The 17,069-nt window shown below is 42.6% G+C and overlaps 1 protein-coding gene across 1 annotated transcript in view; it reads right to left on the bottom strand.

The window, feature by feature from the left end:
• Window positions 1-1,981: 1,981 nt before the first annotated feature.
• The window catches only part of RBBP4 (RB binding protein 4, chromatin remodeling factor), a 152,179-nt gene continuing 137,091 nt past the window's right edge, over window positions 1,982-17,069 (bottom strand). The window contains exon 12 of the mRNA XM_029571472.1: window positions 1,982-3,081. Coding sequence (XP_029427332.1) covers window positions 2,992-3,081 — 90 coding nt within the window. The 3' untranslated portion in view covers window positions 1,982-2,991. The remainder of the gene's footprint in view (window positions 3,082-17,069) is intronic.

The raw sequence follows: 17,069 nt of genomic DNA, 5'->3' as shown, positions 1-17,069 counted from the left end.
AAAAAATTGAAGTCAGCCAGCGGCTGTCAGGTCGAAAACCGGATGCTCAATTTTGCCGGCGTCCAGTTTCCGAGCCCGTGACTGTCAGTGGGCTCGAGAACCGAAGCCGGCAAAATTGAGTGTCGGCTGTCAAACCCGCTGACAGCCGCCGCTCCTGTCAAAAAGGAGGCGCTCTCCTGCGGACTTTACTGAATCGGCCTGACTGTAAATAGTTGAATTATCCTTGGCACAAGTGTAACAGTTAGTTCCCTGTTATCTGTTCTATATGCCCTAAATTACACTGACAATAGTTAAATTTTCCAAACCATATTGTAAAATGCGTACCGTTCTAAGTCATACTGTTCCAACATGCAAGCCACCCATTTTCCTTGGCACACCTGTAATATTTATTTCCTTGACAACTGTTCTAGACGTTCCAATTGACACTGTAAATAGTTAAATGTTCCAAATCATATTTTAAAATGTTAACCGTTCTAAGTTATTCTGTAAGTTACACTGTAAAACTAAGCAGCCCATGCTTTATTTACTGTTCAGTTACATGTGAACCGATGTGATATCTCGATCGAATGTCGGTATACAAAAAACAAATAAATAAAATAAAATAATAGCCAAGAAACTATGTCAGATCTGTGTCCATTCACTGTTACCAAGGTTATCTTGCAGATCCATGTTCCACCTCCATATAAGGACCGGAGATGTATTCTACTCACCCAGGTCATCTCACAGACAAGTATTTAAAGGAGATTCAAAGCATTTTCCTTCCCCAGAACTACGCATTTCTTCAGTGCCCTCACATTCTCTAGCTTAACCCCAATGTCCACCTTTTGATAATGTCCTTCTCAGCTGTAGATATAAACAGCCTTGGGATCACAAACTCAACTCACAAGTCTTGAAAGATTTTAAAGAGGTGCCCCTTCCCTCATATAGAAATGTCAATCCTAACTTGAGCATCTGGTGAGAAAAGCACTGGGAACAGCTGTGGACTTTTGTATATTGGGGCTATGCAAGCTGACTTGCTTGATCGTCCACCCAACCTTCCACAGAGTGTATTCCATATCCTTAGGGTACATGCCAAGAAAGGATGTTCTCTACACACACTCCTTAAAACCTAGGGTTCTGAGACGTTTGTAATAATGCTGCCAGGTCACACTCCCTTACCACACCTAACAATGATTGCAGACAGGCCAACCTAGCCGAGGTCTGGTAGATCTATCCCTCTACTTTCTCTAGGCTTAAAGTAGTTGGGAGTACTTGGTTCTTGGAATCCTATGTTGCCACAAGCAACCTGATATATTACTCCTTAAAGAAGAGAATGCAGCCATCAGTACACTGCATGGCAAATGCCAAAAAAAAAACCCAAACATGTAGGAGGCAGGGTAAAATAACCATTTTTATAAGATTTATCCTGCCCACCCATGACAAGGGAAGTATTGCCCATTTTGTAAGATTAAGATACAATTTTATCATACAGCAAAAACAAGTCAGTGGAGACCCAAATATTTGAAGCCATCAGAAAGTACTTTGAATCTACCAGGTCATAAAGGAGGCAGTGTTCTCAGGCTGGGATACATAATCTCTGATTTAATATCAGTAATCTGTCATCTCAAGATTTCCACAACCTCCAGCAAGGCCGGGACAAACTTCCTCAGATCAGTGACGCAAAGAAGAGCCAAAATCCTCAAATCCTTTGATTCAGGGAGATTGTCTTATAATTTGGGCATGAGGCTCAACTGCCAAACTGACTAGGAGGGGAGAGAGGGAATCTTGTCTTGTGCCTTGAGGACTAGAAATGGCACAGATACCACCCCATTAGTTAATACCCTATCCATGGGTCTAAAGTATAAGGTTTTAATATAGGACATAGAGCTATCTGGAAATCCCCACTTGCTCAGGATCTCTAAGAGGAAGAACCAATCAAACACCTTATAGGTATCAATAGAGGTAACTGCTCCGAGATCTTTTTTTTTTTTTTAATTAAAGTGTTTTTATTGTGATGCAGTAAAACAGTACAACTTTGCCATAGAATGAGTGGTACAATTATTGCATACATCTATGAACCAGGCATCAAGCAACCAAACCGATTATCACAGTCAAACATAAAAAAAACCCTGTACCCCCAATTAAGGATTCATAACTATATACATTGAAAGCGCCTGGCTCTACAATAGGAAATGCATCACATTCTCTTGAATATCCCCATAACCCCCAACCCCCTCCCTTGCTCAGAAGTATGGTAAGCAAAAGTACAGAGTGACAAATAACCTTCACAATATATATACAATTCAACGCCAACCCTTGCTGTGAACCTTTATCAAATAACAAGCATTGGCTCTTGCCTTAGTCAATTTGCGAATGATGTGACTCTATAAGCTTCAGTCCCTTGTATGGAAATATCAAATAATCTCCTTGGACTGTTCACTGAACACCTTTCTCTAATGAATCTTGTCTGGTCTGCTTGTACTAACAGGGGATCATTTCCTCTACTCTCAGCTGTAGAATCTTAGCCTTTCCTATAAACGTTTGAGATGGGCCTATATGAAGCACACATTTATTTTATTTAAAACAATTCATTATTCACCACAGTGCAAAGCAGCTTCCAGTTTTCATCAAATTGCTGGAACATTATGCAGATGTATACCTTATTACATACACAGTGTCCAGCAAAGAAAGGAAACTCATTAAAGATCTAACATTAAAAAGAATAAGATGGGAGAAAGATGACAGCTTAAAAAGACAGTATGGAATCACCTTACTGTGTTTTGCTATTGAAGCCTCAAAACTGTATCCCCAGCTTGAATGTACAGCCCTTCCTGTAACATACTCTCTGCCCCCTACCCCAACCCTAACAAGGCCTATTTTGGGTACACTTCAGGCTCTGGTTTTCCAAAAAAAGGTATACAGTAAAAAGAAGCCTGCTTCCCACAAGTTGCCTAAGACAAATACCAGTCCTCACTATGAAGCATGCGCATCGCATCTGAAGGTTGATAAGAACTACATCCATGCATATGGTGTCCTCTTCTGGAGACTGACAGAGAAGGGAATAATGAATGTATCTGCTGCAGACAAATCCAGAAGATCATTCTATGGAGATATGGACAAGTAATGAAATTAAGAAAGCCGAGGTTTAACAGAAACTTACAAAGGTTACAGTTAATAGCCCACATTGTAATTGAAAAAATGACAAGTGGATACTTTAGCCAAATACGTAGACAATGGGCAGATGATATTTAATGATTTAAAATTGCCCACTTATTGGTGCAAACTCTGTGGCTACTTTTTAGCTACAAACTTTGCACCAATTTTTAAAAAGAAAGTGGGCATATACTTTCCCATGAAAAGTACCCACATACATTTACACCTGCTAATGCGCGCAGATAGTTTTTTCAAGAAAAATTACATGCATATTTTGGAAACCCGTTTCCAATTCAGCTCCCAGGAACACCTCTTCTCTCTGCAGATAAAACTATATTGTAGAGGTACTAGGTTAATAAGTTCACCATGCTCAGGGAGAGCAATCCCCTAAAAACCCATTTCTATGGGTAAAAGAGAAATTAATTCTTACCTGATAATTTCCTTCCCTTGAGTTAAACCAAACCAGTCCAGAAACATGGGTTATGCTTCCCAACAGCAGATGGAGAAAGAGATTAACAGGTTTGCTGACGTCACTCTATATAGGCTCCTCAGCCTGCCGTAGGGATGTGCATTTGTTTCATCTGTTTCAGCGATACACACATACCTCACCAACATTATGGTAAACATGAAAAACCAGATATTATGCATGTTTTCAATAATGAATTATGCGCATAATATCCGTTTTTTTGCAGGTACTATAAAGTCAGTGAATCTGTCAAAACAGAAGAAATGAATGCACATCCCTACCTGCCAGTATTCTATGTAACAAGCCAAGATAAATATTTTTAATACACTAAGGGGTAGATTTTAAAAAAGTACACCCGCACATACTTTTGTTCGCGCAACCGACGCAAACAAGAGTCCACCGGATTTTAATAGATTCGCGCGTAGCCGTGCATATCTTTTAAAATCCAGGGTTGGCGCGCGCAAGGCTGCGCAAAACCAGCAGTCTGCGCGCACCGAGCCGCGCAGCCTGCCTCCGTTCCCTCCACCCCCCCCCCGCACCTTCCCCTCCCTTCCCCTACCTAACCTACCCCCCAGCCCTATCTAAACCCCCCTACCTTTGTTTGAAAAGTTACGCCTGCCCAAGGCAGGCGTAACTCGCGCGCGCCGGCTGCGCGATTCCCAGACCCGGGAGCAGTTTCGGAGGCCTCGGCCACGCCCCCAAAATGCCCCCAGGCTGGAACCACACCCATGGCCCCGCCCCTGGATGATGCGCTGCCGTGACACGCCCCTGACACGCACCCAGGAAAGCCCCGGGACTTACGAGCGTCCCGGGGCTCGGCTTGCGCAGGGGGAACTTGGGGCAGGTTTTCGGGGGGGGGGGGGGGTACGTGCGTACCCCTTTGAAAATCTGCCCCTAAACCTATCAAATATCAGAGGGCTTCCCAGAGAGAACAAACAACAGAAAACAAGAAATGGAACAGACATATCCTGCATTCCTTAATAAGGTTTATTACCTTAATATTCACTGCGCTAACTACATTTATTTATTTTTATATACCGACATTCTTACATCCGATGGAAATCATACCGGTTTACATTAAACAGAAGAGCAGGAAATACATTTCCATAGTCTAATACAATGAACATTTCTAATTAAAACTGTTAACAAGCGAAAAGAAAAGGTAAAGAATTGGAATAAAGGTTAAATTACAGAAAAATATAAAAGATTTTTTTTTTTTTAGAAGCACAAGGGTTGCACGAAGGGGTGCACAAAGGGGAGAGCCCCTTTGTTGCGCGGCGCCTGATGGTGAGGCGCTCTTCAACCGTCGCCAGGGCTCCCAGTGACGTCAGGGGGGGGCGTGGTCACACATCGCATCGCAGTCATTCATTTCCCTCACCTCCTGCTGTTGGTTCCGTATCTTTTTTCCCCCTGCCATTCAGTTTGGTGTTCAGTTCTCGCGGGGGCCCAGGATGGAGGGTGGCCTCCCCGCTCGCCGGCGCCTGATGGTGAGGCGCTCTTCAACCGTCGCCGGGGCTCCCAGTGACGTCAGGGGGGGCGTGGTCACACATCGCAGTCATTCATTTCCCTCACCTCCTGCTGTTGGTTCCGTATCTTTTTTCCCCCTGCCATTCAGTTTGGTGTTCAGTTCTCGCGGGGGCCCAGGATGGAGGGTGGCCTCCCCGCTCGCTGGCGCCTGATGGTGAGGCGCTCTTCAACCGTCACCGGGGCTCCCAGTGATGTCAGGGGGGGGGGGGCGTGGTCACACATCACACAAGCAGTTATTTTTAGAATGAATCCGGAGAATAATACATTTAGTAGAACAGGGAGGGTCCTAGACTGGTCTGGCTGGACTTGAGGAAAGGAAATCATCAGTTAAGAATTAATTTCTCCTAATTTTTCATCCAGCCAGACCTGACCAGACACATGGGATGTACTCAAGCTATCTCTCTGCCAAGTCCATTCTCAAGACTTCCAAATCAAAAGAAACTCCTTCCCTGGCTTGAAAGTCATGATGATAGTGCTTCAAAGAAGTATGCAAGGAAAACTAGGTCATCGCTCTGCAAATCTCTAAGCTAAGTTCTGCCTTTGAAGCCACCTGCACCCTGATAGAGTATGCCCTCAATTTCTTGGGTAGCAGCAATCTCTTGAATGTAAGCCTCTCTTATCACTTTCTTAAACCAACGAGCTATCAAAGCTTTTGAAGCTGCTCCTTTCTAGAACTACCAAACAGAACAAAGTGATGCACTGGGGTTCTGAAATTATTAGTGACCTATAAATACTACAGAAGAACTCTCCTAACATCTAAACAATGAAGTTGCATATATATACCTCTCTACCCGAGTCCTTTTGAAAGGAATAGAGACACACCATCTGGTTAAGATGAAAAGGGCAAAACCACTTTAGGGAGGGATGAAAGAACCAGGCGAATCTTCACCGCCTCATTTGAAATACCCAAAAAGGGCTCCCTACATCACAGAGCCTGCAGCTCTAAAATATGTCTGGCAGAACAGACTGCTACCAAAAAACACTGCCTTAAGAGTAAGCAGCTTAAACTCTCTCAATGGTTCAAAGGGATGAACAGCCAGGCATGTCGACATCAAATTTAGATTCTAAATAAGAACTGACCCTTTAACTGGAGACCGAATATGCTCCACTCCCTGAAGGAAACGAGACACATTCGGATGAGACAATAAAGGTTTGCCCATTAACTGGCCTCTGTGACAGGCAATAGCTACTATCTACACCTCTGGGGAGTTAAGGGCCAATCCTTATCCAATAACCCCTGTAGAAATTAAAAGATAGCCAGCACCAAAGCTCCTCTTGCTATGATCTTCCTAACTGAGCACCAAACCTCAACTTCCAGACTCTCAGTTATGCCAAGGCTGTCAAAACTTTCTTATACCACAAAAGGGTATTTCAACCTTCTGAGAATATCCTTTCTCTGACAGATGAACCCTTTCAAGGGCCAAGCCATAAGACAAAACCGAGACAGATCCTCATGAACCACCATCCCTGAACATTAGGCCCTTGCCCTGAGTCAACAATAGCAGATTCCATATAGCATCCTCACTAGATCCACATATCTGGGATGGCTTGGCCAATCAGGAGTTACCAATATTACTAGAGCTTGATGCCCGGGAATCTTCTACAAGACCACCCACCAGAGAAGACAGAGGGCACACCTAAAGACCCTGAACCTGCCAGTCTTGAATCATGGCATCCAAACCAAATAATCCTCTTACCTTTCTTCAGCTGAAAAAGCTTTGCACCTGTGCATTGCTGTTGACCACAATCAAGTCCATTTCTGGTTCTCCCCATTTGGACACAACCTGGGAGAATGCTTCCTGGGACAGACTCTTTTCTCTGGGGTCTAGCCTGTTGCAACTGAGTCCATTTGTACATTATCTACCCCCGTTATATGAGTGGCGGGCAGCCCTTTTAAATGCTTCTTCACAGACTAACAGCAGATCTACCTCTTCCACATGACAATATCTGGTCCCCTTTCAGGAAAAACACATATTTATTTATTTATTTATGGAATTTATATACCGGGAGTTCCTGTATACAATACATATCACTCCGGTTCACAGTTAAACGGTAATAACTACTGCCGTGTGGCAGTTTACATGGAACAAATTTTTTTTTTCATTGGAACAAATCAGAACTTGATATGAGAAGAATAAGCCACTGCTATAGAATTAGCCAAGATCCTGATAATTGGATCCTGAAGAATGGATGCAAACTGAAGGAGTGCATTACTTATTGCTCTAGTTTCCAACCGATTTGATTCATTATAGCTCTGGTTTCCAACCGATGGATGGACCACTTGGTTTCTTTTGGACTCCAAGTGCCTTGAGCCACTACCTCTTGACAGCAAACACTCCAACCCCAGACTGGCATCTGAGGTCACCGTTATCTAATTGGGAGATTCAAGATTCGCGATCCACTCCCAGTTCCACATTTTTGCATACCAGCTACCAAAGTAAAACTCTCCCTGGCTTACATCATAGAGGGAGCTTCATGGAATACACCTAAGACTGAGAGAACCATTTTGAGAGCAAGATCTTCTGCAAGGGGGCCATGCGTGCTCTTGCACAAGGTACTAAAATTAATGCAGATGCACATGAAACCCAATACCTGATAAATCCTCATTGTGGGTCTCTGAATCCTCAAAAAAAACCAACTACCAGGTTCTGCAATTTCCAGATCCTTGAGGGCCCATAGTCAGTGGGCTGGGTAGTGGACAAGCTATCTGGCTATAATTAGCCGATAATCTTCCTCATATATTCAACGGGATAAACATTCCACTGAATATACTTGCTTAAGGGAATCCGGCTACATGTACTTAAAAACTTAACCGGCTATGTTTGAATATAGCTGTTTAAGTTTTTAACTTATCCAGACTTTTGTGGCTGGTTAATTTGCTACTTATCTGGATACCTTAAAAAAAGATATCCAGGCAAGTAGTACATTTGAAAAAAAAAAGAACTAAAATTTCTTGATTGTGCCAAGATGTTATATGTACTTTCCATTTGTCTTGTAATAAAAATAATTTTCTAAATAAATAAATAAATGAACCTATTAAGAACATAAGAACATGCCATACTGGGTCAGACCAAGGGTCCATCAAGCCCAGCATCCTGTTTCCAACAGTGGCCAATCCAGGCCATAAGAACCTGGCAAGTACCCAAAAACTAAGTCTATTCCATGTTACTGTTGCTAGTAATAGCAGTGGCTATTTTCTAAGTCAACTTAATTAATAGCAGGTAATGGACTTCTCCTCCAAGAACTTATCCAATCCTTTTTTTAAACACAGCTATACTAACTGCACTAACCACATCCTCTGGCAACAAATTCCAGAGTTTAATTGTGCGTTGAGTAAAAAAGAACTTTCTCCGATTAGTTTTAAATGTGCCCCATGCTAACTTCATGGAGTGCCCCCTAGTCTTTCTATTATCCAAAAGAGTAAATAACCGATTCACATGTACCCATTCTAGACCTCTCATGATTTTAAACACCTCTATCATATCCCCCCTCAGCCGTCTCTTCTCCAAGCTGAACAGCCCTAACCTCTTCAGTCTTTCCTCATAGGGGAGCTGTTCCATCCCCTTTATCATTTTGGTTGCCCTTCTCTGTACCTTCTCCATCGCAACTATATCTTTTTTGAGATGCGGCGACCAGAATTGTACACAGTATTCAAGGTGTGGTCTCACCATGGAGCGATACAGAGGCATTATGACATTTTCCGTTTTATTCACCATTCCCTTTCTAATAAATCCCAACATTTTGTTTGCTTTTTTGACTGCCGCAGCACACTGAACCGTTGATTTAAATGTGTTATCCACTAGAGATGTGAATCATGTGCCAGATCGTCTTAACGATCAGATTCGGCTGGGGGGGGGGGGGGGGGGGAAAATCTTTAAAGATGGCGCCGGCCATCCAGTGCTCCTACCATGTGTCACATGGTAAGGGCAAAGGGGCATCGGCGCCATTTTTTTTTTAGAACAGCTGATGCCTGGGAACGGGAAATCTCTCCCCGAGGCCCCCCTGGATCTCTCCCCGAGGCCCCCCGAGGCTCCCCTGGACCACCAGGTAATTTTAAAAGGTTTTGGGGGGGGGGGTCGATTTAAAGGGGCGGGTGGGTTTTTGTTTTTTTTAGCGGCGCGGGCCTCCTTAAAATAAAAAGGGTCGGGAGGGTGGGGGAGACTAAGGGGGGTCGATTTAAAGGGTCGGGTGGGTTTTTTTTTAATCGGGCCATCGGCGCCATTTTAATTAGTGGCAGCCAAAATGGCGCCGATGGCCCGAGAGCGGGAGATCGCACCGGGACCCCCCCCCCACTGGACCACCAGGTAACTTAACATTTGGGGGGGGGGTTCGGGAGGGGGGGGGAGGGTAAGGAATTGGTTTTAAAAGGGTTGGGGTGGGTTTAGGGGTTGTTTTGGTGTGCTGGTTTTCCCGCCCTCCCCCAAATAATTCCCGTGCCCTATTTAACGATACAATACAAATGCCCCTGACGATAAATCGGGGCATTTGTATTGTATCGTGCACTCTAACGATTTAGAACGATTTTAAAATTTTCTCACGATAATTTTAATCGTTCAAAAACGATTCACACGCGTACTTTTGTTCGCACACCAGGCGCAATCAAAAAATACGCCAGATTTTAAAATCCGGAGTCGGCGCACGCAAGGCTGCCCAAAATCGGCAGCCTGCGCACGCCGAGCAGCCTACCTCCGTTCCTTCCCCCCCCCCAGCACCTTCCCCTCACTAATCCGCCCCCCGGCCCTAATTCCCCCCCTACATTTATCGTGAAAGTTATGCCTGCTGGGCCGGCTGCCGGCGAGCCATGGTCCGGGGGCTAGTCTGGAGGCCACAGTCACGCCCTGGAATGTCCCCGATGACGCGCCGGCCGCGACACGTCCCCCGACACGCCCCCCCGCGACCCCCCCCCAAGCCCCGGGACTTACACACGTCCTGGGACTTGTGTGCGCCGCCGAGCCTATGCAAGATAGGCTCGGCACGCGCAGGGGTGTTTTGGGGTAGGTTTTCATGTAACTATAGCATAGGTTATTTTTCCCTATATGCATCACCTTGCACTTATCCACATTAAATTTCATCTGCCATTTCGATGCCCAATTTTCCAGTCTCACAAGGTCTTCCTGCAATTTATCACAATCTGCTTGTGATTTAACTACTCTGAACAATTTTGTATCATCTGCATATTTGATTATCTCACTCGTCGTATTTCTTTCCAGATCATTTATAAATATATTGAAAAGTAAGGGTCCCAATACAGATCCCTGAGGCACTCCACTGCCCACTCCCTTCCACTGAGAAAATTGCCCATTAATCCTACTCTCTGTTTCCTGTCTTTTAACCAGTTTGCAATCCACGAAAGGACATCGCCACCTATCCCATGACTTTTTACTTTTCCTAGAAGCCTCTCATGAGGAACTTTGTCAAACGCCTTCTGAAAATCCAAGTATACTACATCTACTGGTTCAACTTTATCCACATGTTTATTAACCGCTTCAAAAAAGTGAAGCAGATTTGTGAGGCAAGACTTGCCTTGGGTAAAACCATGCTGACTTTGTTCCATTAAACCATGTCTTTCTATATGTTCTGTGATTTTGATGTTTAGAACACTTTCCACTATTTTTCCTGCCACTGAAGTCAGGCTAATTGGTCTGTAGTTTCCCGGATCGCCCCTGGAGCCCTTTTTAAATATTGGGGTTACATTTGCTATCCTCCAGTCTTCAGGTACAATGGATGATTTTAATGATAGGTTATAAATTTTTACTAATAGGTCTGAAATTTCAGACCTATTAGGGTGTATGTCATCCGGTCTGGGGTGTATGTCATCCGGTCCAGGTGATTTACTACTCTTCAGTTTGTCAATCAGGTCTACCACATCTTCTAGGTTCACCGTGATTTGATTCAGTCCATCTGAACCATTACCCATGAAAACCTTCTCCAGTACGGGTACCTCCCCAACATCCTCTTCAGTAAACACCGAAGCAAAGAAATCATTTAATCTTTCCGCGATGGCCTTATCTTCTCTAAGTGCCTCTTTAACCCCTCGATCATTTAACAATCCAACTGACTCCCTCACAGGCTTTCTGCTTTGGATATATTTTAAAAAGATTTACTGTGAGTTTTTGCCTCTACGGCCAACTTCTTTTCAAATTCTCTCTTAGCCTGTCTTATCAATGTCTTACATTTAACTTGCCAACGTTTATGCATTATCCTATTTTCTTCTGTTGGATCCTTCTTCCAATTTTTGAATGAAGATCTTTTGGCTAAAATAGCTTCTTTCACCTCCCCTTTTAACCATGCCGGTAATCGTTTGCCTTCTTTCCCACCTTTCTTAATGTGTGGAATACATCTGGACTGTGCTTCTAAAATGGTATTTTTTAATAATGACCACGCCTCTTGCACACTTTTTACTTTTGTAGCTGCTCCTTTCAGTTTTTTTCTAACAATTTTCTCATTTTATCAAGTTTCCCTTTTGAAAGTATAGCACGAGTCGTGGATTTGCATACTGTTCCTCTTCCAGTCATTAATTCAAATTTGATCATATTATGATCACTATTGCCAAGCGGCCCCCACCACAGTTACCTCTCTTACCAAATCCTGTGCTCCACTGAGAATTAGATCTCAAATTGCTCCCTCTCTCATTGGTTCCTGAACCAATTGCTCCATAAAGCTATCATTTATTCCATCCAGGAACGTTATCTCTCTAGCGTGTCCCGATGATACATTTACCCAGTCAATATTGGGGAAATTGAAGTCTCCCATTATTACCGCACTACCAATTTGGTTAGCTTCCCTAATTTCTCTTAGCATTTCACTGTCCGTCCCACCATCTTGACTAGGTGGATGGTAGTATACCCTTATCACTATAGTCTTCCCCGACACACAAGGGATTTCTACCCATAAAGATTCGATTGTGCATTTAGTCTCGTGCAGGATGTTTATCCTGTTGGACTCTATGCCATCCCGGACATAAAGCACCACACCGCCTCCCGGGTGCTCCTCTCTGTCATTGCGATATAATTTGTACCCTGGTATAGCACTGTCCCATTGGTTGACCTCCTTCCACCATGTCTCTGAGATGCTAATTAAGTCTATGTCATCATTCACTGCTATACATTCTAATTCTCCCATCTTACTTCTTAGACTTCTGGCATTAGCATACAAACATTTCAAAGTTTGTTTTTTGTTTGTATTTTCATTCTGCTTTTTAACTGACAGGGATAAGCTAGAATTTTTTAGACCAATTTCCTCCCCCCCCCCCCTCCTAAACAAATAATAATGATTACCTATTCGGCCTTGCATTCCCACCACACATCTCAAAATGACAAAAAATGGCCCGGTATCACTGTGAACCTTCCCTTCCCCCCCCAACAAACCCCCTTCTCCTCAGACATTGAAACCCTTAGTAGAAGCCAGGCTCTCCCATCCCCCTACCCTCCACCTCCAATGTTAACTAAGACCTTGTCGCATCCCTAACTCCCCAGACCTTTCCCCCAACATCCTGAGGCCTAAAAATCCCTGCCAAGAGCGGGTTCTGCACTTACCCGCTCCACGTGAGGTCCAGCACAGCTTTGACAAAAGCTGCACTGGAAGCATAAACTACACTCAGTTTACGCTTCCAGTGGTAGAAGGGTACTTACTTCTACAATAACAACATAAGAACATAAGATATGCCATATTGGATCAGACCAAGGGTCTATCAAGCCCAGTATCCTGTCTCCAACAGTGGCCAGTCCAAGTCACAAGTACCTGGCAAATACCCAAACATTAAATAAATCTCAAGCTACTATTGCTTATTAATTAAAAGTTTATCTATTTTTTCCTCTAGGAACTTATCCAAACCTTTTTTAAACACAGTTACACTAACTGGAGTGCCTCAGGGATCTGTATTGGGACCTGTACTTTTCAATATATTTATAAATGATCTGGAAAGAAATATGACGAATGAGGTAATCAAATTTGCAGATGATACAAAATTATTCAGAGTAGTTAAATCAGATTGTGATAAATTGCAGGAAGACCTTGTGAGATTGGAAAATTGGGCATCCAAATGGCAGATTAAATTTAATGTGGATAAGTGCAAGGTGATGCATATAAGAAAAAATAACCCATGCTATAGTTACACAATGTTAGGTTCCATATTAGGAGCTACCACCCAAGAAAGAGATCTAGGCATCATAGTGGATAACACATTGAAATAGTCGGTTCAGTGTGCTGCAGCAGTCAATAAAGCAAACAGAATGTTGGGAATTATTAGAAAGGGAATGGTGAATAAAATGGAAAATGTCATAATGCCTCTGTATCGCTTCATGGTGAGACCGCACCTTGAATACTGTGTACAATTCTGGTCACCGCATCTCAAAAAAGATCTAGTTGCACTGGAGAAGGTACAGAGAAGGGCTACCAAAATGATAAAGGGGATGGAACAACCTCCCTATGAGGAAAGACTAAAGAGGTTAGTACTTTTCAGCTTGGGAGAAGAGACAGCTGAGGGGGGATATGAAAGAGGTGTTTAAAATCATGAGAGGTTTAGAATGGGTAAATGTGAATTGATTATTTACTCTTTCGGATAATAGGACTAGGGGGCACTCCATGAAGTTAGCATGGGGCACATTTAAAACTAATCGGAGAAAGTTCTTTTTCACTCAATGCACAATTAAACTCTGGAATTTGTTGCCAGAGGATGTAGTTAGTGCAGTTAGTGTAGCTGTGTTTAAAAAAGGATTGGATAAGTTCTTGGAGGAGAAGTTCATTACCTGCTATTAAGTTGACTTAGAAAATAGCCACTGCTATTACTAGTAACAATGACATGGAATAGACTTAGTTTTTGGGTACTTGCCAGGTTCTTATGGCCTGGATTGGCCACTGTTGGAAACAGGATGCTGGGCTTGATAGACTCTTGGTCTGACCCAGTATGGCATGTTCTTATGTTCTTAACTGCTGTATCCACATCATCTGGAAATGAATTCCAGAGCTTAACTATGCGCTGAGTGAAAAATAATTTTCTTCAGTTTGTTTTAAATGAGCTACTTGCTAACTTCATGGAGTGCTCCCTAGTCTTTCTATTATCTGAGAGAGTAAATAACTGATTTACATTAACTTGTTCAAGAGCTTTCATGATTTTGTAGACCTCTATCATATATCTCCTCAGTCGTCTCCTCTCTAAACTGAACAGCCTTAACTTCCTTAGCCTTTCCTCATAGGGCAGCCGTTCCATGCCACTTATCATTTTGGTCGCCCTTCTCTGTACTTTCTCCAGTGCAACTATATCTTTTTTTGAGATGTGGCGACCAGAATTGCATACAGTATTCAAGATGCGGTCTGAGTGATATAGAGGCATTAATGCATCCATCGTTTATTTGCCATTCCCTTCTTAATAATTCCTAACATTGTTTGCTTTTTTGATCGCCACAGCACACTAAGCCAACAATTTCAATGTATTATCCACTATGATGCCAAGATCTCTTTCCTGGGTGGTGCATCACTTTGCACTTGTCCATGTTAAACTTCAACTACCATTTGAAAGCCCAATATTCCAATCTCGCAAGGTTCTCCTGCAATTTATCACAATCTGCTTGAGATTTAACTACTCTGCATAATTTTGTATCAACCACAAATCTGATCACCTCACTCGTCATAACCCTTTCGAGATCATTTATAAATATATTAAAAAGCACTGGTCCAAGTACAGATCCCTGAGGCACTCCACTATTTACCTTTTTCTACTGTAAAAACATATCATTAATCATACTCTTTGTTTCTGTCTTTTAACCAGCTTGCAAGCTACAAAAGGACATCGCCTCCTATCCCATGAATTTTTTGTTTTTTTAGAAGCCTCTCATGTGGGGCTTTGTTGATCACCTTCTAAAAATCCAAATACACCATATCTACCGGTTCCCCTTTGTTCTCATATTTATTCATCCCTTCAAAAAAATGTAGGAGATTTGTGAGGCAAGACTTCCCTTGGGTAAATCCATGTTGCTATGTCCATTAAACCATGTCTATTTAAATGTTTTGTGATTTTATTCTTTATAACAGTTTCCACAGTTTTTCCAAGCACTGAAGTCAGGTTCACCGGTCTATATTTTCCCGGTTCACCCCTGGAGCCCTTTTTAAATATCGGGGTTATATTGGCCATCTTCCAGTCTTCAAGTACAACAGATGATTTTAATGATAGGTTACAAATTAATTGAAATAGGTCTGAAATTTCATTTTTAGTTCTTTCAGAACCCTGGGGTGTATACCATCCAGTCCAGGTGATTTACTACTCTTCAGTTGACAATCTGGCCTACCACATCTTCCAAGTATACCATGTTTGGTTCAGTTCATCTGAATCATCACCCTTGAAAACTGTCTCGGGAATGGTTATCTCCCTAACATCCTCTTCAGTAAACACCGAAGCAAAGAAAACGTTTAATCTTTCCATGATGGCTTTATCTTCCCTAAGTGCCCTTTTAACCTCTCGATCAACTAATGGTCCAACCGACTCCCTCGCAGGCTTTCTGCTTTGGATATATTTTAAAAGTTTTTATTGTGAGTTTTTGCCTCTACGGCCAACTTCTTTTCAAATTCTCTCTTAGCCAATGCTTAAACCTATTTTCTTCTGATGGATCCTTCTTAGAGTAGGTGCAGACTCTGCTGCCGACAGGGACTTTTAGGCCTCAGGAAGTTGGGGAAGGGGAGGGTCTGGGGGGCCTAGTCTCTATTAAAGGTTTCAATATGAGTAAGGGTTTTGTCGGGGGGGGGGAGGGGGAGAGGGACAAAAGGCTCGCAGCAATGTTGGGACATATTTTTGCATTTTGAGATGTGGGTTGGGAAGATGCAAGGTCCGATAGGGCATCTTTACTATTTGGTTGAAGGCGAGAGAGGAAATCGGGCCATAGGACCCTTTATTTATTTTTTTTCTAAAAGCATTACTTACCTGGATATCTTTTGAAGATGTCAGATAAGTAGCAAGTTATCCAGTCACACAAGGCTGGATAACTTTAGACCTGCTCAGTTATGTCTGTCAACCAGTTATGTCTGTCAACCAGATCCAGCCTTCTCTAGTGTCGAACCGAACCCCAGGTCTTCTAGGGATTGAGAGGGTAATAAGTTGCACTTGTCAAAATTGAAAACCCAGCCCAGGTCCTGCAATAACTGCATCACTCTGGTCATCACTGATTTGCTTTCCTGGGTCAATATCACTCAGAATAACTAATCATCCAGAAACAGATGCACCAAAATACCATTTTTTTTAAATTCTTTATTTGTGAATTTTTCAAAATATATTACAAGGAACAGCCTTGCAAGGAAATACAGAAAATAAAAATATTATCAAGGAAATTTACATACATTCCCTTATGTATATAATACTAAATACATATCAATCTCTGCTGTTTTTCATTGGAAATTAGGGAGGGAGGAGATAAGGAAAATCAGAGAAGACTCCAAAGGAAATAACAAATTACTAAATACAGGCTTGTAACTCTCTATCATTTTTGACCCCGATTAACAAAATTATGTCCCCCCATCCAAAAACTGTCTCAACTGTTCGGGCAGGAAGAAAATATATGTATTTCCAGCTGATTTTACAAAACATTTGCAAGGGAATCGAAGAAGGAAACTCGCTCCCTTGGCCAAAACCTCGGGACGCATAGCTATAAACATTTTCCTACGTTGTTGAGTGGGCTGTGAGAGATCTGGGTAGACCCTCACCACTCCACCCATAAATGCATTATTTATATTCTTGAAATATGCTTTCATCAACTGTCCTTTTTCTGCTTCCGTGAAAAATTGGACAAAAAGAGTTGCCCTTTCTGTGACTTCCATATTGGAGTTTTCCAAATATTGTGTTAAATTTATGAAATCATCCCTATTTTCTCCAGAGGTAATCTGTAAACTATTCCTTCGGGGTGTTAGAAATAACAATTTCTTTACAGAAGGCACACTTTCTGAATCAATCTTTAGGGAT

This window comes from Rhinatrema bivittatum, chromosome 11 (genome assembly GCF_901001135.1).
Source record: "Rhinatrema bivittatum chromosome 11, aRhiBiv1.1, whole genome shotgun sequence".
Taxonomy (NCBI): domain Eukaryota; kingdom Metazoa; phylum Chordata; class Amphibia; order Gymnophiona; family Rhinatrematidae; genus Rhinatrema; species Rhinatrema bivittatum.
This window is presented reverse-complemented; position numbering and strand designations above follow the sequence as displayed.